General features: G+C 39.0%; 1 protein-coding gene across 30 annotated transcripts in view; it reads right to left on the reverse strand.

Moving 5' to 3' along the window:
- The window catches only part of DLG2 (discs large MAGUK scaffold protein 2), a 982,781-nt gene that overhangs the window by 65,641 nt on the left and 893,697 nt on the right, over window positions 1-23,443 (reverse strand). For all 30 annotated transcript variants that reach the window (XM_071432840.1, XM_071432845.1, XM_071432843.1 and 27 more), the window contains one exon: window positions 22,643-22,757. In XM_071432840.1, coding sequence (XP_071288941.1) covers window positions 22,643-22,757 — 115 coding nt within the window. The remainder of the gene's footprint in view (window positions 1-22,642; window positions 22,758-23,443) is intronic.

Here is a 23,443-nt window from a genome sequence, read left to right on the forward strand (position 1 = left end):
CCTTTTACTCAAGGCTGCGGGATCTCCTGCCTGCTGCAGTGGGGATGTCTGTGCTTCCAGCCAGTCTCCAGGGTGAACCCAAGCCCCAGGGTGGGTCCACTCCCAGTTCAGAGAGCAGCAGACAACGGGGCAGGCCTGGCCCTGCAGTGCCATGCTCTGCAGGGACACTGAGGAGAGGATGAGCCACCTCAAATCCTGTCACAACCAAGGTGCAAAGCAGGCCACAGAAATGTCCTGGCCTTACAACATCACTGTCAGTATCTTTGGAAAACTCTTCTACCTCCTCAAATGCTTGTTGGCAGCTCTTGTATGATCAGCCTGAAGGAGTGCTAGAGCAGAAGGTGGGCATGAAAAAAAGGCTGGCAGCAAGGAGTGCCTTGCAGCTCTGAATCACAGAGACCAGCAGCAGTCAGAGCATCACACACATCACTCCTTAGCCTTTTTGACTGGCTGCTGTAGGTATCTCAACACTCAGTGTACCTGCTGCCATGAATCCAGCCCCTGGCACCAAATTAATCTCCTGCCTTCAAGCTGGTACCTTTCAGTCAGTGAGATCTCTCCTTGGGAGTTCTGTGCTCAAAGCTGGAGACATTTTTGAGGAGCTGCAAACCTGAGTGTTTCATTACTCAGCATCCCTTACCAAGCGTCTGTCTCTCTGGGGCCCTGCCTTTGTCTTTACAAAACAAGGATAGATGGCATTTCCTTGCCATGAGGGAGGATCCTGAGGATAACTACAGTAAGGTCTGTGCAACATTCAGAAACTAAATACCAATTACACAGGGCATTGGGGTGTAATAAGAGAGCTGAGGAAAGAAAAGGCCATACCAATAAAGTTAAATGAATTATTTACAATCAGCTACAGAATGTGTTTAAGGATGAACCCACAGAAGAGGCTTTCAGACCTGTCAAATCAATGGAACCATCTGCACTTGATGTGTCAGTAGAAAAAGTTTAATAACAAATCAATAAAATGAATAGCAATAAATTACCAGGATGAGACGAATGACTCAAAAGTGGAACTGGAAAATACTGAGCCAGTTTTTTAAAGGGAGACGACAAATAAATGAAATCTGACTTGAGAAACAGGTAGATCAACTTAACTTCCTTAGGAACACAAATCTCACTGACCATGAATATCATGTGAATTTCCAGAAAACTTACAACAGACTTCCTTACCAAAATGTCATGAAACGTATAGACTAATATAAACTAGTGGTCTGCGAGTGAAGGATTCATAGGTGTTTAAAGGACACAAAGAAAGGGTTAATAAAGAATTTTCACAAGAGACTAAATCCTGTAAGTAATCTAGAAAAGGTGATGAAAAATGCGGCAATAATATGTACTTGAGACATGGAAGTATCAAGGGTAGAAAAACGAAACATTGACTCAGAAGATTTGCAAAAGAATTATAAGATGTCCAGTGACTGGATGATAAAACACTTGCAGATACACCTGGCAATGTGCACTCACAGCCCAGAAAGCCATCTGGGTCCTGGGCTGCATCACAAGTGTGACCAGAAATTCGAGGGAGGCGATTCTGCCCCTCTGCTCTCATGAGACCCCACCTGGAGTGCTGCAGGCAGCTCTGGGGTCCCCAGCATGAGAAGAAAAAAGAGCTGTTGCAGTGAATCCAGAGGAGGCCATGAAGATGGGGAGAGACTGTGGTTCCCCTCCTGTGAGGACAGGCTGTGGCAGTTGTGGCTGTCCAGCCTGGAGAAGAGTCATTGTGGCCCTTCAATACCTGAAAGGGGCTTATAAGAAAGATGGGGACAGACTGTTTAGCAGGGTCTGTTGCAATTGTGCAAGGGGTAATGGGTTTAATTGGAAAGAGGGCAGGTTTAGATTGGAAGAAATTTTTTATGATGAAGGTGCTGAGGTGGTGAAACATTACTGGTTGTGTGTGGCTTTGAGTAACGTGGTGTAGTGGAAGGTCTCCTTATCTATGTCAGGGGCGTTGGAACTAGATGATCTTTAAGTTCACTTCCAATCCAAACTATTCCATGATTCTGTGGAATTCAGTGTGAATGAATGCAAAAGGAAGCACGGGGAGTATCAGTCCTCAGTCAATCTACATACTGATATACACTGGGTAAGCAAATGCTCCCCTCAGAAGAGCTGGAAACTTTCATATTTTTCTAGGAAAAATTCAATGCTTGGCATTAGTGAAAAAGGCAAATTTGTGCATGCCATTTAAACAAATTGATAAATAATTGTTATTATACCATGATACAGACACCCACACACCTCTACAGACAGTCCTGATCCTTTCATACCAAAGAAGATGTGGAAAAGGCAAAAAAGGAACAAAAAGGCCAATAAGGGCAATTTTCTCACAGAAACAGACTACACAGACTAAGCCTCCTCAGCTTTAAAAGAGATGACCAAGAAAAAAAATAATAAAATTAATGAAATTACACGTGTCAAGAAAGAAGGAATAGGGAACTCATGTTCCCAAGAAATGGAGGCAAGTGTAACTTAGCCACGAACAGATGATATACAGCATGCAATTCACAAGTAGGTGTTGTGGACTCTGAAAACTTAAATAGGTCTAAAAAAGTCTTCCAAGGAAGAGAAAAATCCATCAAGAGCTATTTTAATAGTTGCAGATGATCTGCTATCAGATGCTATTTGAAACAGAGCAATAGTTGGGAAGGACCTTTGGGGTCCACCTGAGTGTGGTGATCATGTTTGCTTTCACACATTCACCCTACAGCACCAGGGCTTGTGTTTGAGCTGTAGACCTCAAATCAGCTGTTTTTTGGCTTTTGAAAACCTGCATGAAAGACAACTTTTATGTTTATATCCTGCCTTATTTGTTGAATCCAGCTAAGGAATTCAAGCTGAAACCCCATTTGTACAAATGTGATATGGCTGCCCATAGGCAGCCAAGATCCACTCCTAGGGACAGTAATTTTCTTCAGGCTATGCAAGTCATTGTCAATATATCTGTTTCTTCACCTAGTTGTTCCTTCAGAGAAAGCTTAGAGATATGAGAAATGCTAATTGAGAGGTAGATACAACTATTTTTATGTTATTATCAAAACACTTCTTTCATAATATGTCCTTCCCTTTTTCTTTCCTCTGATGTTTAGGTTTAAAGGGATGGGTTTTTTATCTGAAAGTCTTGGCACAGTTATTAAGAATTTTAAATCAAATCAGTTTAAATAATTTTATTGAATATAATTTTGAGTAATCTTTTGGATTTCCACTATCAAGTAGTGTTTCAGGATTAGCTACCTCATCTAGCTGAAGATGTCCCTGCTCATTGCAGGGCGATTGAACTGGATGACCTTTACATATCCCATCCAACCCAAGCTCTTCTATGGTTCCACGATTACACTGAATGAAAGGATTGAAAACACATCCCAGATTTAAGAGCACTGAATACACCTAAAAACACAACTGTTATGGACTAATTCAGTGTCTCAAAGCAAAACTAAATTTTGCTTGTTTGTTACAGAATTTTACTGGCACAAGGCTTAGAGCCTACAATAATTAAAACAACCTGCATAAATATGGCTCAGTTTACAAGATTGTGGATGTATGCATATCTTGCTAACCCACCACAGCAATATTAGGATTTTAACCAAATTGTTAAATACAGCTAATGTCCTCATACAGTACCTTATTTCTTTTTGCAGTTAATCCAAGTATCCCTCATTTTTAGAGAAATTCTCACAGTACAAAACAAGGTCCCTTTGCCTTTGGGTAAAGATATGAGCAGAAGAGAAATTTCCCAAAAACTGTTTTTCAAACCTTATGAAAAAAGTTTCTTTTCTAGGGAAAAGAAAGCATTATAATTGGATGTTAATAAATGCTGCAGCAACAACATCTAAAGAAATGTTCTAAGGAATATTTTCCTCTGCTTACACTTCATTATAAACTAAATAAGAGAAACATCATCATAATGCTCATGTAAAAAAATGACTTGGAGAAAAAAATGCCTTGTATGCCCTAAAGATATCTTTGTTCTTGTCTCTCTAGAAATGATTGACAGGGTGAAAAATGAAGTAATTAACTTCTAGCTGACAGAAAACAGTAACATGGGTCTGTAATGATGGCACCCATGAGTGGCATAGTGTCCTACTTATCTGCATTTTAAAGCAACAGCTGCTGGATCTTTTGCAATGTCTGCAGAATTTTAAAGAGAAGCAAAATTAGAAACAACAGTACGTCTTTACTATAAATGTCACAAAACTGATCCTCACAAGACAGAGATGGAACAGAATGTGTTGGACATATGTGAAATAATTATATTGGAGGGAAAAAAGCAGCTCTTATAACTCTTGACATCTCTGTAAAATTACCCTGACGTTTCTGAATCAACATAACACATGTATGGTTTCACTGTCTACCAAATTTCCTCTAGACCGAGACAGTTGTCTTGAAGATCCTCTTGAATCAGGACACTTTGTAAAAATAAGTTAATTATGAAAGGGTGCATATGCCTTATTGCTAGACTGCATTTGCACAGCTAGACAAATCTGCACCAGAGAGGGCTCAGTATGGACAATCACTTTGCAACCTCAGTGTCCAGGGTCAGTGCCCCCTTGCACATACCACCCACACAGCTCAGCACTGGCAACAGGGCTGCTTTGAGCCCCTCACAACCTTTGGCACTGAGGAATGATCAGGTAATTACTGTGGTGTTCCTCTTCTGAAAAGTGGCTTGAAGTAATGGATGCAGAAGGTTGTAGCCTCACAAACCATGTTGTACAGCATGACAGCAGAACAGTGTGGCTAATGTCCTAAACAAGTGGGATGAGGGTGTATAGGCATCTCCTAGAGTAAAAGTCTGTGAGACTGTGTCTTACAGAGGCATCCAGTCAAAAGGGATTTAGCCTCTAAGGAAACCAGTTTGCTCCAAAAGAAGGGTTGGCAGTAAGCAAGCAGTGCAGTGTGAGCAATCAAGGCTCTGGGTAGAAAGTGGTGTGCAAGATTATCTTGCTTCCATAGTCATACCCAAAGAATTGTGCCATGGAAACATATTTTTAGAAACAAGATAATTTTATTTGTGAGGAAAAACCATATCTAACATATCATATTGCAGCAGGTGGAAATCCTCTTTTAGAGTGAAATGAATTCATTCACATGACTGTGGCTCAGAAATTAGCTATGATATTTTCTATTCTAACCATTGATATTATCTTTAAAATGGCCTCCTAGTTTAAGGGCTTTTTAAAAAGAAAATGCCAGTTCCAGCAATGTGAAATTCCAGGCTGGCATATGATTTATTTTAGCTATAGCTATGGCTGGGATTACAATTGCTTTGGACTTACTTGATGGTTGCTATTCAGAAAGCTTCAGATGATCCTGAAAATTAGGACCATATTTAATCTCACCTCTTTCATAGCCATCATAGTCACTTGAAGTACAGTAAGACAAAAGGTATTGAATACAGTCTATGATAAAACTTAGGGACACTGATAGGTTACTCAAAGCTGAAAGTAAGATTCAGACTGATCATTTTTATGCCTAAAATGAACATGATGGATTTCAAGCACCACAACCCTACTGCAAAATTCAGCATTTCTACTCCCTTTAGTGGACCAGGTATTTTAGACTACATTTAGTCTCACAAATTCATGAGATGCTGGATGTCTCTTTCTCTCACTTAAACATTTAATGGAATTCACATTAAGGCAGGGAAACATCCAGACTGCATTTAACCCTATATTTAAATCTTACTGTAATTTACACACACCTAACATATACAAAAGTGAATGCAGAAAGACTCAACAGGAGAGATCATTCCCATTCAACACAGACATGATATTTACCTTTTTCTAGTAGTTTAGTGGTTAGACACCTACTTGAACATGAGAAATTCAATATTTTGTTACACAATTGACTGAGGAAGTGGGAGATATAAATGCAGTTTTCTTAGCACACTGATGGGATATAAATCTAGAACTCTCTCATCTCCGTAAGTTTTCTTAAGCACCAGGTAGCCATTTTTGGAATGGATGTTTTTCACATCTTCCCTTGAAAAAGCACAGTGACTGAGGGGTCAGGATGGTGAAAGTTTGGGAGAAACAATTTGGTGGTGACCCCTAGGCTGGAGTCTGAGGAATGCAGTAGTGATTGAGCTGTTCTGAGTGTCATCGGTGATTCTGGACTGGCTTTGACTGAAACAGCAATAATAAAGGGAAAAGGGATATGCTCTTGCCAGATTGTTTTGCTAAATGTGAGGAACATCACCATCACCACCATTTCTTCCTCTTACATTTTAAACAACACTGCTGCTCAATAAAGTGCCTATCCTCATTTGTGGAACTTCAGTCTCAAATTCCTGAAGAGTTGGTACCTAATACAGAGATTAAAGCCAGGCTTTCAGCAAGAGTGAGAGTTCAGATATATTCCAGCATTTAGTTTTTTACATAAACTAAATCTAGGGCAGGATGTTTGAACTCAGCCCATCCCTAGGGTGTTGCTGTGCTCCGTAAGGGAGCTCCACTAGGAATGCATTTGGCCAACGTCCCTGCTTAGCACAGCAAAACTGAATTCCTTACTCAACACTTCCATTTACTGTACACAGAATTTATGTAACTAAGTTAGGTGCCTTGGATCACCCTCTGTGGACCATTATGAGATGCTGGGCTCTTGTAGCTCGTAAAATGGCTTGGAATTTGAATGCACTTCTATCAGTTCTACAGGTAATATCTGAGTGAGTTCTGCTCCCTGCCTCTGCATCCTCAGCCTGATGGTTGCTTCTTCATACAGTCACCTTGGAAAATGCTATCAGCATTTTAGCAAAGTCAGTTCCAAGTTTCTCCCCCATCAATCAACAACAATGTTTTTATACATACTGCCAAATTCTCTACTTGGACCAAGAATTCTCCTTGAGTGATACTGAAAACTATTCAGAATGGAAAGTGGTGGTTCAAGGTTTGACCTGCTCTGTATTGACTTGAGGGAGAACAAGAGTGTGCTATGTTGCTGAATGGCAACATCAATTCCCTAAACACTAAGCAGTGAGATCAATGAAAATAAATCAATACTTCACTTAAAAATGGTGTCATGGAAAGAAGTCTCTTACTCTTTCCCTTAAGAGATAAAAAAGAGGTAAAGAACAGTATTTGCTGCACAAATAACACAATAAACCAAATACTGGGGAAGTCCTAAAAAAATGCATTACCCTCTTCACAGACTGTCACCAAATGGGATTATCTCAAAGCTCACTTATTTTGCTCCCTGTCATTAAGAGGAGCAGCTCATCCCTGAGTTTTATGAAACAAAACCTAGAGGTTTACAAATAAAATGAGATTACCAAATAAAATGAGATTATCTCCTGCCCACAGAGCATAAGGACAGGGATGAGGATTTAAAATAAGGTAGGAGTGATGTGACAGCATTGACAAGATTTATTATTAAAAAGGTCTGGGAGAGCCAGAAAAAATCAGAACATTAAAACATTGGAACTATCACACTACCATGCTTTGTTGCAATTTAAGTATTTCATTTCTAGTTAAGATGAATCTGGAAGAAACAGCATTATTTATATATTGTATTAGCTGTAGAAAGTATGTTTTCAAGTAGTTAAAATTAATCTGTTTCCTCATCCCATTTAATTAATTATGAGGGGTGAATTGTTGGAGAAGAGAGACCAGAAGCAGAAGAAATTCATTATGCTTTAACTGATGTGTTATGAAATTTGAAGAACTGGCCAGATCACTGAATGGATGAAAATTTATTGTGATGCTTTTGTTATATCAAAATGAGTTGTGATGTTATTCAACTTTGCAGAATTCTTCTAAAATCCATCATTGATAAATGTGCATTTTTAAAAAATTTAAATTTATTTGAATATTGATGCAACAACCTGAATAAAGTAATCTTTTAGGGAAGTGTAACCCCATTCTCGCTGAAATGCAGACAGGACTGAATCCAAATTAATCTAGAAAAAATAATTTGAAATACACAAGTAGACTTCAGGAGTGGAAATGTATATCAAGGGATGGACTATTGTCCATTGGGAAAGCCAATGCTTAAAGCACCCTGGCCTCATGAGAAGTGTCCCTGCCCAAGGCAGGGCCATTGGAACCAAATGGTCTTTAAGGTCCCTTTCAACCCAAACCATGCTATGATTCTATTTGATTACTGTAATTTTAAACTGGAAATGCAGCTTAATGGAGTTAAACTGTAAATGTTCTCCCTCCAAAAAAGCATGATATAATTTGATAGGCTTTCAGGAAGTGTAAAGAACTGCCCCCTCCTACAGAGCATGATTGCTCTGCAACCCAAAACCATAAACATCTAATTTTTTATTCTACCAAAGCAAATTTCCCTTTAATCATCCATTAGAGAAGCCTATGTCAGGCAAAATATTGGCAGAGGAAACTTTAGCCTTGCTGGTAGATGACTGCTTTTATCAGTGAAAAATGCTGAGATATCAGAAAATTAATTCTAAAGTCAGCTAATCATCTTAAATAGTTTCAATTATTCTTGTAATTGGGGATTTTAGATTATTCTGTATAACATTAAGAAAAAATAATTCACAGAAATACAGAATTTTTAAGTACAGCCTAACATGATTATTTAAAAAGTATTTATATTTTCATACATTATTTAAAAAGTATTTATATTTTCACGCACTTTTCCAGATCTAATTACACTAAATGACTTCTGTTGCTACTTCATTCTTCTAAGAACAGTCTGCACAGCTGATTTGAAAAAAATTTTCTTTACCCCATGTAGTCCTATTACCAGAGGTAAAGAACAACATGGAAAACACATCCAGTGTTTCACTCTGAGCAAATGTTTTAAATGTTGCAAAGTTGCTGGTATGAAGATCACTCAGAGAGAATCTTACTGAAGTATTTGACCTAAATGTAAGCAGGTCTACTTTCTATCAGTACTCTAAGAGAGCATAAATTTTGTTTTCCTGAACCTCTCTTGTGAATGTAGTCTTTTTAGTATGTAATAAAGACACAATTAAAAGAAATTTTCCCTTTCCGCTGACTGAAAAGACTAAGTCCTTGACTTAGAAACCTACAGCTCTGCAGAGAGGTAACAGCACTGAAAACACCAGATTTATTTCTTTTGTTTTGTCTCTAAGCAGAAATGGACAGAAGGCCAGGTACATGTAATGTTCTCAAAGGAATTGATATAGTCATGTGTTTTCAATGAGATCTTCCTCATAAATTTTTGTTCCAGTATCTTAATAATAGGTATGAAGTCAGAGGGGGAGAGAGACTGGACCATCCTTTTCTTAGACCTTTTGGGGTTTTCTTGTTTATGACACATCATAAGTACAACCAGATCCTCAGTCATATTGTCCTGAAACTGAAGAATTAGACGTACTCTTCTGATCCCATTAGAAAAACTTCCATTTGGGCTGCAGTAAAAAAAACCCCCACCAACTTCTTTTCACACATCGAATTCAGAAATTTCAGATACAATTTAATGTCAGATTCTTCATAGTTTCATGACTTAAATAGTCTGAGATGACTTATTCAAGGTCTGTTTATCTCCAATAACTGCAACTGGGTGTCCCACAATGAACAAACAGCTCATTGTAGTGCTCCAGCATCACCCAGTATCTCTCTAACCATATAGCTGTATATCTTTAGTCCTAAATCAAGGCAGAATCTGAGGTGCTCAGTTCCAGAATGATACCACTTATCTTCCTGGAGAAAGAACTCAGATAGGATGGAAAATTCTTTGTGTGCTTTTAACAGGCAGAGATCTTCTAAGCAGTAAATTGGAGTAAAATTCTTGCTAGCACTAAGATTTTTGTCCGAGCTACTGCAGTTTGTGACACCTCAGTTCACTCCATGTTACCACTGGTTATATTGAATGCAGGTGGGGTTTACTGATTTTGTAGAAGACATAATTATTATGGAATGTTTAATAAATAAATTTAGAGAATTTCCAATATTTCATACACTTATCTATCTGCTCTTTTAAAAGACAACAAAATTCCCTTGCAAATTGATGTCCCCAGTTGCTCTGGAGTATATTTAGAACTCAAGGCAAGTAAAAAAATGAATGCAAATTTTGTGTAACATGCTGGGGTAGGTAGTGCACTTACATGATGGGAGACCAAAAGTACAACTGCAGCAGCTTAATATTTTATAAAATTTCCTAAAAAAGCAGCACTGAAATCTGAGTATAATTGAAGTGTCCTTTCCTAAAAACTCAAATGCCAACTAACAAAGTAGGGATTTTACTTTCCTCATCTTCATGCAAATTAGGAGCTTCTGCACTGAAGAAAGGAAATTATAGCAAGTAAGAAGTTTAGGGAAAGGAAACTTTAATCCTTCTGCACACTGTCCACATTAGAAGGGAATATATTCTTATGTCTGTCCAAGCCTGATGTCTTTAAGATGGCAATACAGAGAAATTAAAACTAAAGTAACTGAAAATCCATCTACCATACAGGACTTTCATACTCAGTTGAAAGGAAAATAACCCCATTTTCTACAGGCTAAATTCAGCCATGATCCTTGCATTACACTAGATAATTTTCAAGTTATTAATTCAGTCAATTTGCCTATTCTTTCATACTTTCAAAGACAAAAACATCCTGTCTGTTGGTTATTTCTTTTACAATTTTTTTCCAGACTTATTCCAGCCAAAGCTGTTGCAATTCTCATTAAAGTCAAAATTATCTGTTGAATTTTATCCATATTTTTCAATTGTTTTTGATATTCTTGAGGGAAACCTACAGGTAAGTATTTCTAAATGAATGACTATCTGTTGGTGGTGTCTGCAGACAGACAAAGACAGATAAATGGATCACTGAGGACATTTAAAAGAAAACCCTGTATTTCTTATCATGTTCTGTTTAAACATATTCTGAATTTTAGCATCAAGCAATAATACAAATTAAAGTAAACTACAATCCAGAAATCATCAATTAAAAGAAGATGATTTCATTAACACAGTAGCTATAATAAAAGGTCATCCTCCTTGGCCTGTGTGAAAAGATAACTTATCATTTAGATATTGAAAGAAATTATCAGGCGTTTGATGAATGAGGTCAGATTTACAGGAAAGAATAGTTATTTACCACTAAACTCACTCAGTTTCCTATCTGTTTTGCATGGGAGTTAATCTGTGGTTATTGCATCTGCAGGAGGAGATGTGGTGAGCTGTGGACTGCAAACTGAGCCACAACTTCTAGCAGTAACCACTAGATTTGGCCAGATAGTAAGCCCAACACAGAAATTGATAGGAAGTGTCCCATGGTCCACTGCTATTAATTCATATTTTGCTTTTCTTATTGTTCTAATTAATTATTAAAGTATAAGTAGATGAAGAGATTGTCCAAGACTTACAAAGAAAATTTATGTCCAGTTCAGTTTTGCTGAAAGATCTGCTGAAGTTCACAAGGCTTTCAAGATGAATCCACATGTAAATATCAATGATGAAAGAGAAATTCTGATTTTTACTCCTGGAACATCTCATGATTCTGGCTTGAAACCAGAATAAAGACTGAGGACCCTAACTGCAGTCTAGTTAGGGTTAACTTAAGCAGACTGAAACCTGTGTAAATCAGATGTGAAGAAGCACCATGCACTGGAGTCATGCTGTAACTCATAACGCTAGTAGAGGCTTTAGGAACCTAGTTCTGACCTTGATAATGTTCCTGTAGCTGATCCTCTTCTCTGTAAAGATGACCAGGTATGAAATCAGGACCAGACACCAGTGCCATAAACAATATAATTGAATTTGCTATAAAATTAGTAACAAGTGGATGTCATAAAAATGTGTCTGTAATGTCATGTCTGGATGAAACACTGGGCTGAATAACCCTGAGAGCAAATCTACTGTCCAGGACATCTCTCAGGACACAGCTTCTCCCTGTAGCAGAGCCTTCTTGTCACAACAGCTCTCCATGGATGTGGCAATGCTCTGCCAACCAGTATAGAAAAGGAAAAATAACTTTCAGTGCTTATACTAAAAGGGCAATTGCATTTGGAATCTGCAAACCCTATTAGAAACATTGCTTCTTCCTTGTTTCCTGCAGTGCTTCTGAAAATGGTTTTGATACTGTCTAGTCTCAATCTGTTTTCAAGATGGGTTCACAAAGATACCTGTTTCCTTGTCCATAAATCTATGAAGAAACCATAGATATTTTTCAAATCTAAGCTGTACTTTTACAAGAGTAGTTTCTGAAGTATTCTCAGGAAAATGGAACATGAGAGACAAAGTCTGTCTGGCTGGGTAAAGATGGGAACAGCAGAGAGGACTGAAATACAGCTTTGCATCTTGAATCATCTGTAAGAGTGGCAAAATACTGCTTGATGGCCAATAGGCTATGCTTTCATTTTGTCATTGATCACCTATGATCATTTTCTCTCCAAATTGTCTTGCAGTCTCTGCAGAAAGGAGTAATTACTACAGTGGGTATCTGCAGCCTCTACCTGGACTCTAAAATGTCTTAAGAACATTGAGAGGAAAAAGCCTTTCTGCAGAGATAGTGCTTTTTAAAAGAAAAAGATTACAGACCTTTCCAGCTCCCAGAGTGAAATAAATATTGATACTTTCTGGAAATGGGAAGGACAGGTATTATTAGCAGCACGCTAAGGTAAGAACCATTCCAACCTGACATAACTAAAATCTAAGTGGTTAGAATTATAAGGTTATAAAAACCCCAAAGCCTTCTACATTGGTAAGTAACTTTTTCTGCCCTAATTTTTTCCCAAAGCTTTCAGCTGCTGCCCTCTATGCCAGGACCCTTTTAAACAGCTAGAAAGAAGATGTAGGAGCAGAAATAGCAAAGTGTTTTTTTCTGTAAGCTTTCTTTTTCCTGCCTTTTCTGTAAGCAGGGGTTTGTATAGAAGGTGATATGCTGTGCTAAGCAGGTGTTTTGATAATTGCATCAGCCCAATATATTGGGTGAAGAAATGTGGTTGCCTTCATGGTCAATTAAAAAGCGTAAATAGAATCTATGGAAAGTGGGTGAATGTTTAATTATTTTAATTCCTGTTTGGCAAGGAATATCTGGCAAACTCTTCACCAGATAACTCTGACAGTCTTTGTTTATTTGCTTCATTAGTAGATAAAGCAATTAGAGTAAGGAGTTTTAAGAGAAGAATGAGCCACGTATAATCAGAGTCTTCACAAGAGAGATGGAGCTGGAGACACGGCAGAATGCAGATGTACACACACACACACATATATATATTTATATATAGACACACAGAGGGATATGTTAATCTCTGAAATAGTTTTTTACTCCATTTGTTCTGAACATGAGGCACATTTAGAGAGGATCAGATCCTGCTTGTCAAGACTGCTATACAAGAGAGACAGACACAGGGAAAGCAGTGCAAGACCTGCTGGGGCTGGCACGCTGAGCTGGCTCCCCTTGGACACCAGATTCAAGTATTGACCAGCACCACACTGGCACCACTCACAGCAGAAATAGTAAAGCAGCTGCATCTAAACCAGGGTTTACTCAACAGCATGTCAATGAAGCCTGGGAGGACCCGATTAGTACTTTTTTTCCTGTTAAAAGAGTGGGGTGGCAGGGAATGACAAAATTGAGTCCCTGAGGAGTTCCTTATGAGCCCCAATTCAGGTAGGCAATTCCACAGATCCTTCCAGGCTCACCATAGCATAATTACAGTAATTTCTATTCCCAATGAGAAGTAAAAGGGTCAGCAAAGACCACTGGTCCCACTTAGCCTCACCACTTGGCTGGGCTCCCTCCTCAGAGATGAACTTCCTTGCAGTGAAACTAAAGATCCTCCTCATTTGTCTTTATTGGAAGGAACTTTGAATGCAAATTTCCACTACCTTTTTCAGCAGTGTTATGTCCTGTTTCTGTTCTCAGCTTTGTTTCAACACAGCTGATTTGGAGAGCCTATTCTATAGTGGCTTTATGACTTTTCTGTATAGGATTTCAGGTAGAAAGCTCTTCAATAGGGCCAAGCATCTTCTTTCTCTCACACTGGCCACTGTGCTGTGAGCAAATGCACATATTTAGATTTCCAACTTTGGTTGTATTTACACAAGCTTTATTTCAATAGGATTTCGTCTCTATGTTCATGGTCTAAGCCACTGTCTTGTACTTTTCCAGTGGAGAGCTGCACAAACTCTCGGTGTCCTATTATAGCTGTTGACATGGAAACATCATAAGCAACTATTTGTTGGATAAGACTGCTATTTCACAGGGAACAGACACAGCTTAAATGCATGTTTTGCTGATTCACTTTCAGCCATTTTAAGCCACAGACAGTTTATCTTCACTTTCACATCCCCCTCCCCTTCACTGATGGATCATGTTCAGAGTTTCTGCTTAGAAATGAGGCTGAAACTGTGTCTATCTTGCTAATAAAAATTTCAAACATCCTATTCCCACATGGGGCCAAGATCTTCAACCTCATCATCTTCTGGCTTGTATATTATTCTAGCTGGCACTTTCTACTCTCTGAAGCAGAAAGCAGGCAGTACCTCTAGGGAACAGAAAAGCAAAATATATGTGCAATGAAAAGCTATTAAGGCATCTCCTAAGAAAAGGAAAAGGTGTGCTGCTTCTGTAGAGCAGACATCCTGTCAAGCACATTACCTGTTCTGGGCCATTATTTTAATAACCTATGAAACAGAACAGTATCGAAAATGGCCACAACTGTGTACTACTTATGCCTAGTGAAGTTGCTAATAGAAAAGCTGTTTCACACCAGGCATTAATAATGCTGCACTGAGGACATGATTTCCTGCCTCACCCAATTATTTAAAATACAACAAGTTTTACTGAAAATACAAAGATAAGATGACTTAGGCAAGAATGGCTTTGATATTCTGCAAGCTGCTTTATATTCTGTTTTCTGTTCTAAACTTTAGGCAGGATGTGCTATCTCAGATTTCTGGAGGCTGTGCTTGTTTCACCAGGGCTCAGTCCTTCCAGGTGTTCAGTTCAGGGTACCGTAGCTCGTAATTTTGAGCAGTCAATGATTTGCAAAGTGACAATCACATAGAAATAAATCTACTTTTCCCCCTTTTTGACCCAGCTGGAGAAGCACTCATTGATAAAAGGCTTGCTGGGCTGTTGGTTCATGCTGCAGCTAATGATGCATCCACATCTCTGGGAGGGATGGGCTGAACTCATTCCACACCCGGTACCCAAGAGCAGCAGATATGATAAACATGAAGATGTGAAGGAAAGAGCTGGTGTCAGATGCAGAGATGAGACTGTTTGACTGATGTGTTTACATGTTCAGTTTTCACTCTCCATTAACTGCTTAGTCTGTGTCTGTGAAATGTTATGAAGAATTGCAAACAAACATCATTTTTCCTTAACTGTTCATTAGTATCAACATTGCAAAAAAGTAGCAGATGAGTGAGAAATGCAGAAACTGTTAGGAAAAACTGTAATAGCTTATGAGGTGGCTAATAGTTTCAACTGACTATATATCAAATATATCCATCTTCACAGTCCTAGGGTATTGGTGAGACATATTGCTGTATTTACAGCATTACATTTTAAGGTGGTTTTTTAGCACTGGATTGCCATCGAACTGTAAACCTGAAGGCTTTTGAATTGAGAGTAGTCCAAGATTAATAATCCTCACATGCATCTTTCACCTGAGAGTGGCACCAGCATTATGAGTCTTAAGACACTTCAGTTTAGGACCTGTGAAAATTTCACAGAAATAATATAAAGAAGTGTGAAATTCTCACAGTTCCCACTGACAGCGAGAGGCTACTTTAAAAAAAAAATCCCAACAAAACAGCTTCTCTCCAGATATTCTCTATTCTTCAATTTTCAGTTGAAATTTTTAATTTCTCATTTGCTCTGTTCTTAGCAGCAGAACAATGAACCTGGTAATTTTTGCAAATGCCTCTAAGCATATAAACAGGTTGAATTTTGTGAGAAGATATTAGATTTGCTTTTCCAAAGACAAGAGTTGTTTCATCTTCCTTTTTCATTTTACAGATAATCACAGGTTCTGCAAGCCAGATGCTTTTGCTCTAAACATGAAATTCCACTCAATAAATAAAAACTACTGGATATACTTCCCACTGTATATAGGTGGTTCTTGTATTCCAGCATCCTCCTCAATTCCTCATGCTCCTCAATTCCTCAGTGTTTGTGATAATTAATGAAGACCAGGGTGAACAGTTACTCAGTGATACAGTTCAGCTCTTGAATGTCTCCCTAGAGAAAAGGTCTCTAAAGCATGCACAGTGACCCTCCTTGCTTTGAAAAATAAAGATTTACACTGTTTCCTTGGTTCTGAATCTGAGCAGCTCTCACTGAAGCCAGGGAGAATATCTGTGCCAGAACGATGTATAAAAGATTCTTATTTTCAGAGAAAGAACCATTAAAAAGTAGTAATTGAATACTCAGAAACTCTTAACCAGGACATGTGAAATGAGTGACATTCCAACAAGTACAGTCTGAAAAGGAACTTCAAATCCAATAAGCCATTTCATTAATTTAGGTTTTGTGTGTACCTATCTATCTGGCCATTTCCAAACTTATCCGCATTATGCCATTTATGACATACTTTCTGAATGCATGTTTCCATTCTGTGCTACAATTGGGACCATTCAATTGCCCAGGAATCTGAGGTAAGTGAAAAAATTGCACAAAAATTCCATTTTCCTCCACTTACTGTTCAGTAAAGGGAATTCTAATAGTTCTATAATGCCATTAAAGTACAGGCATGGCTATGTAAGCTATTTCCTCATTAAAACAAAAAAAAAATAATGTCTAGGTGCCAGTCTCACTCACATTTGCTCTCCAGAAATCTGTATTTGAGTGACTTTCAGTGCTGCAAAACTGGAAAGAAACTGCAGTTTGGATGCTCCCAGATGCTGGAGTCATAAACTCATCCAGCTTGATGACCATGTACTGAGTGTATGTGGATCCTCAATAGTGCTAACTAAAGTGACAAATGAATTCAGAAGGAATCCTGGGGAATAAAAATATGGGTAAAACATAGCCCAATTAAACAAGACTGTTGGTGTTTCCAACCTATGTTGCAGAAGAATGCACAGACAACAGTCAGAGGCTTGATGTTATAGCTCGTAGATCTGCATATGAGCACACACATGTGTTTGTGAGAGAGCAAAAAGGAAAGACTTTGACTGTGCATGGGATTCAGGTCACAGAACATGAAGTGTCTCTAATATTGATGTTTACATCTCAGCTAATCACCTGAGGCTCCTTCCACTCAACTGTGAGAAAGAGACATTTTTAGGACATGATTCGCCTGAGCAATTTTAGATGGCTGCTTCTGGATGACATGAATTGTACTCTGAAAGTGCCAAGTGCACTCCACTGACTCAAGAGAGATACTAGGCAACTTGCTTAAGTGCAGATTTTTGCAATATGTATGTAGATATAGCATGTAATTAACACTAAAGTATCTATTTGGATTTTCTTTTTATATATATATACATACATCTCACAAAAAAATATTCTCTCTCCTCCTTGTAATGAGTATTTAATCATGGCCATTTCATACCCCTCTCTGGTTTCCTCAGTACCTCCTTCTGCAAACATCAGTGCAATTACCTCTTCAATTCATTTCTGCTTCCAGACCTACATGCTAGAGCCATACATCACCCAGTCTGACCTTACCATGTGTTCAGGTTTCACTACCATGATGTCTCCCAGAATTGCATTTCTCAGGTGGATTTCAGACTGCAGTGCAGCCAGCGGTGTAGATTCACAGGAGAATTCTGCCCACGCAGCCTTGACCTGATGTTCACTTGCCTGAGGGGGTTCACTGCCTCAAAGAAGACAGGGAGACTGAAGGTGGTTGTAACTGACATTGCATGGAACAAGCCCTGGATATGAGACTCAGTCTTCACAAACTGCCTCAAAAGAATTTCAATTGTAGCTCTGAGAACTTCAAAACTGAGAATTTCTCTGACCTGTTGAAAATCGAAGTCTCACTAGTGGAAGATGTCCCTGCCCATGTCAGGGGTTTGAAAACAGATGATCTTTAAAGTGTCTTCTAACCCAAACCATCTGTGATTCTATGATATGGCAACATGCTAATCTCTAAGTTCAGGAAATTTGTGTAAAGGTGTCTAATACCTAATGGAGAATCCATTGTGCTGACAATGACAGTAAACCACCCAAAGTACTTCAGCTTTGACTTCCCTTCTGCTAAGCTGTGATGGCAAATCTCCAGGTTCTGCCTCATGGCTCAATAAGAAATGAACCACAACACACACATTTTTGACACATAATACTACATATTTGTATGGCCCATATCTATCACAGCTATGAAATGCTTAGCAATAATTCCAGTTAGAAGAAGACAAAAATGTAGTAGATTAGGAGGCATCTCTTTGCACCGTGCACATTTTTTATAGATAGCGTAACATGGACTGGAAATAAAAAGATTGATTGTAAGCATCTTCATCTTGTTGGGAAGAGCCTTGGGCTCACTTCCCACTGCAGTGCTTTTCCATGCACAGTGGAGAGGCAGCTGCAGAACCACTTCTTCCTACACTGCAGCTGGATCCAGTCCTGTCCCAGCCCTGATTTCCATCCCCACCTTTACAGCCAACTGTACTATGCACTTTGTACTCATATATTTGAAAGTAGTGCAGAAGCTGAAAGAGCTGCATTTCAGTAAACTCAACCCTTCATACATGGCAATAAGGAGCCCTGATGAGGTGAAATCAGGTTTGGTCACTGACAGGACTGAACAGACTTTAAACAGAGAAGTGGCAGTGAAAGGGTTGGGGGGTGTGAAGCTTTAGAGTTATTTCTGCAGTGATACACCTCCACGGTGCCTGCTTGTGGCTTCAGACAACTGGAATTTTTAAATACAAACATTATTTCAGAAGTTGTCTGGTTTGAATAAAGCTTAAATGGTGACTGTTTATGCTAAGTGTATCTCACTACTTTTCATCTGTAAACCAAAACCAGACACTAAGACAGCAGTTTTGGGTGCCAGATACTTCCCTGAAAACCTTTTCTTTGCATGTGCAGTAGCAATTACTGGGGCATCTACTCTTATCCTCAGAAATCTAACACAAGTACTTTAAGCTCAGGAATAATCTAGTAAAACAACAGGAAAACTGCTTAAGCTATGTTTCCTCCAAAGTTTGGAAGTTAAAGTTTCAGTGACTCCAATTCACCAAACTTTTTAAAGAACGGTATTTCTCTGATGCTTAACTCTTCAAAAGGCTGTCATGTTCCACAGCCTCTGAGTTAAATAACATGATCTGGCATTTGCTAGGAGTAGCAACAGTAACCATATGTAACCTAGAAATTTAAGTACTGATAGGGACCTAGAAGGATAAAGCAAAGCACGTATTTATATCAAGACAAAGAAATATATAATCTTACAAGAACAGATTTTAAAACCTTGAGCTAAAAAGGCAAAAAGGAAGACATGAATTTGCATAAGACCCTGCTATGCATGTATATAGCACAATGTTTAGCTGGTGATGGGTTTGTTTATTCTCCTGGTTGATCATGAGCTGATGACTGAATTCCAATGACTTAAAAGAAGATAAGAGCAGATTTTGTTTTAGCCTATCATTGCAATTAGTGAATTCAATTTAAATTCTTTCACTTTCACCACCAAATAAAGCATGAATAATAACATTTTCTATGTTTCCTATCCATTCTCCCACTTTCTGCATTTCTTTTTCTCAACAGATTTAGTGACAAAGAGGTTGTGAGCTCCCAAAAGGACTAGAAGTATTTCCTACTGCTCCATCCTCCCCTGGAGACTCATATTTTGCCTTTAGTGTTGTGGACTCTCTGATGACATCCCAAACAGAGATACAGGGTCTGTGATAAAAAGCAACAGGCAGTAATGAAAAAAGGAATCCAGGAAATTCATGGGAAATAATACAGGACGTGTCAGAAAGACAGACAGAAAAAAAGAAAGAAAAAGATAATACAAATCTGAAACACCAGAGTATGCAGAGATAAAAGATCATGTCAAAGAGCTACACAATTTCTCTGAACAAGTAATTCTTGATTTCCTTCCTGTGTTGTTTACACTCCTGAAGTGAGACTTTAATTGCTTTTAGCCGCCTACTTGTGGTCCTACATTCAACCCTTTAACTCTATATTACATTTTGTCTCACTTAACTGAATATAGCTTCTTTCACATATCTCAGTGCTTTTATAGTGGGGGCTGGATGGGGAAATCACAGACTGTAAGGTAAAGAAGAAATCCCTGCATCCAATAAACCCCACACCCATTGGCATAACTGTAGCTTTACTTTTTCTCACCCTCTTTTGTTGGCTTTCCTATGAGTAGGTAATGACACTTATTTTCAACTATTTCAACCTATCTGGATCTCAATTTGTTTCTTTGTGTTGCCTAGAATATAGTGATTTGCTTCAATTAAGCTTTCTGGTTAAAAAAAAAAACATGCTTGCCATACTCAGTGAAGGACAGCAAAATCACTACATCCCAAAGAAAGGAAAACAGCAAACTTGAATCATAAACTTGGCATTACAGCTAGAGATTTACAACAACATATGGTCATTTGCCTCTAGCTCTCTTGCACATGCTGACTAAAATAATCCATTGAAACAGAAATGTCCTGAATTGTAAGAATAGAAACCAAATGCTAGATTCTAGCTTTTTACATGGGCCCTGCCTGTAAAGAGTATCCATAATGAGAAAATTTTCATCTCTGAAAACAAGTACATTTCTGAGCCCACATTTATTTTTCCTGAGTGCCTAACATAGACACAAACAACCTTTGCAATTAGTGCACGTGAATTGAGCTGACAGTGACAGGCACAAGGCTGCAGGTCCTACTGCACCACAAACACGTTTTGGTAATATATAGAGATACAGAGCCTCTCAAGCAGGCTGTTCAGACATGGACACAGCCAATTGTGTGGCTTTGAGAGAAAAAAGTAAACACTAACAAAAGTGACTGAGGCTTTTGTGGCTTTCTGCTTCAGAGGTTTGGGGCATTTGTTGGAACGACTGTGGAATAAAAGAACAGGTTTTGCATTTGTGGTTTGGGAAGTGCCATTTAGATAAGCAGCTAAGACATCAGAGGCTCCTGCAGTGAAGCACCAGGGCATGGCAGCTTAGTGAGACAGATCACAGCCAGAATTCATGAACTAGCAGAAAACCAGGCTCATCAGTGCACACGGAGCAATACTGTACAGAAAAGCTAGGCTAGTCCAGATGCAGCACAGATATCTCAGCTTGGCTCAGAGTGCAAGTTAATAAGCCTCAGTTCTCAGCAGAGCTTCCCAGACCAATGCTCATACAGGGAGGGTCAAGCTTTGCTGCAGTTCAAACTGCAGTGAGGTGTTCAAGATCCTGGTGCTAGCCCTTTATGTGTACACCTCAATTAACCTACAGTTGCTGGCTTGGGCTTCTCACACCATTACTCCCTACATTGTGGGTTCCTGGCTTATCTCAAGAAAGGAAGCTTGGATCTATCCATCCTTACACACATAATTGCAGCTTTTCATAAAATGCAAATTCAGGGAGCTGACCAAAGCTCTTGACAACAAAGTCACTCTGGTCTGGAAAAAACCTGCTTCAGGTCAGAGAAAGTTAGAGATGCCTTGAAAACTTCAACACTTCTAATCTGACCTTGCCCAAGAGCAACATCACTGGTAAGAGTGATCCATCTCCCTTCAGTCATTGCTCTTTCTGACAGCAGTACCAATTAGTGCTTCATGTGGTTGTTGCCCATTAGAACAAGACCCTTCATGCTAACATTAAAGTTTTCCCTTCCTTCTCTGCTACCTTACTCCTTCACGCTGAGAGCATAATGACAAAATGTAGAATTTAGCCTTAATTGGATCTCTGCAATGTTATCACCTGAATTAGCTCCTCTGTGAATAATTATCACTGCCTAGAGGCTGACAAATTGCTTCCCTCTACTTCATGATTGTCAGGAATTTCAAATTATATGCTGAGCATGGGGAGGATAGAGGGGACAAAGGGGAGAATGAAAATGAAAGCCTAGAGAAGCATAATTATTAAGATTATTAAAATACTTGACAGATTGTCACAGTCTCCATGAGTCCCAAAAGGGGAGAGGGACAGCGAGAATTTTGCTGGGGCAATTGGGCAACACCCAGTCTGGCAAGAGACTCGTACACAGGCAAGGTGAAACTACAACCACTGCTCCCAATAAGTGACAAAGGTAATTCCTTTGTTATTCACCACCCCATTTAAGCATGGATAGCAGCTTGTTTACCATCTCATCTGCACATTTGGTCTTGCTACAGAGATGGCAAATTTTTTGCAGCATAGACTGATAGAAGGGTAAATGTATGCGAGGGGATAGTAGCAGATTGCCATGCATTTAGAGTAGCATACAAGAGTTTGTGTTTTGCAAGGAAAAGGTTTTGGCAAAAAGCTGCTCTTCCTGAGAAGACTCATTCCACGTCTGGGCAAGACCTCACACAGAAACACATTCTGTCATTACTCCACAGTATCCATCTCAGATATTGACAGAGCTAAGAAATGTTCATCACATAAACCCAAATCACTATAAAAGTGTAATGCTCTTTGCACATTACTTGAAATGGTCAAATAGGGCAAATAGGGCCTTTATCCAATTTTCTCATTAATGATGCTGTGCTTGTAAGATGGATGTATTTCTCAATTTATTTCAAAGCAGTTCCTCAGACTTTCCCACCAGGCCAAACCAACAACACACGTCAGACACAGGGAAGGTAGCTGCTGACATATTCCCAGAGAAGGCTCTTCCTGCTTACCTGACATACAGTGACCTCTTCTGATTAGTCCTCAGGGAGCCAGACCCAGAACTCATGCTGTGATTCATCATCTGCTCACGCAGGTCATGGATTTTTGCCTCAAATCGAGCGTACTCTAAGGAGATAAGAAAACCCAAGAGAACAAGGATATTTTAGTTTTCTTGACCTATATAATCATTAGGGCTGCTAAATGCAAATTAACATTAAATTAATGAGTGTCAGGCATGTCTTGAAAATGGAGGTCTAATAGAACCTTGAATTAATGTACTATCTTAGGTAAATATATGCCCTTTTTATTGTGGTACCTGAACATTTCAACACTGGCTAGGTGAGGAATCATATACCCAGACCCACGGTCCTGCAGTTTCAGGAAAGGAAGGAGGTTTAAGGTGTGTTAACAAATATCTTCCAGTCTGTGGAAAGGATGTTGAAAGCAGTTTTCCACTGTATCTTTCCTCCTTCCAAAAAATGTGATACTTTGGTAGGGTCAGTGGGACTGAAGTTATTAAGGAGTGAAGCAATTATTGTAAAATCCCATCAAAATGAAGGAGATATTTCTATGTCCAATTATCCCCAAAGCAGCTGGAAAATCATTGCATGAGCAATCAGCCACCTTTTTTACACAGCTCACTGAGGCTTGGGCTCTGTTTCTTTTAAATAGGTGGATCCATTATGTCATTCTTAGGGTGGGTGACCCCAGAAATGCCAAACCTAAGCTGCATAACAGTGGCACAGAACTGCTCCCCCCACACCTTGTTCACCTCCATAGTTCTACTGGTGACTCTGCAAAATGTTGTGTCT

The sequence above is a fragment of the Agelaius tricolor genome, unplaced genomic scaffold (assembly GCF_023055355.1).
Source record: "Agelaius tricolor isolate 1412-34295 unplaced genomic scaffold, bAgeTri1.0.p SCAF_9, whole genome shotgun sequence".
Classification (NCBI taxonomy): Eukaryota; Metazoa; Chordata; class Aves; order Passeriformes; family Icteridae; genus Agelaius; species Agelaius tricolor.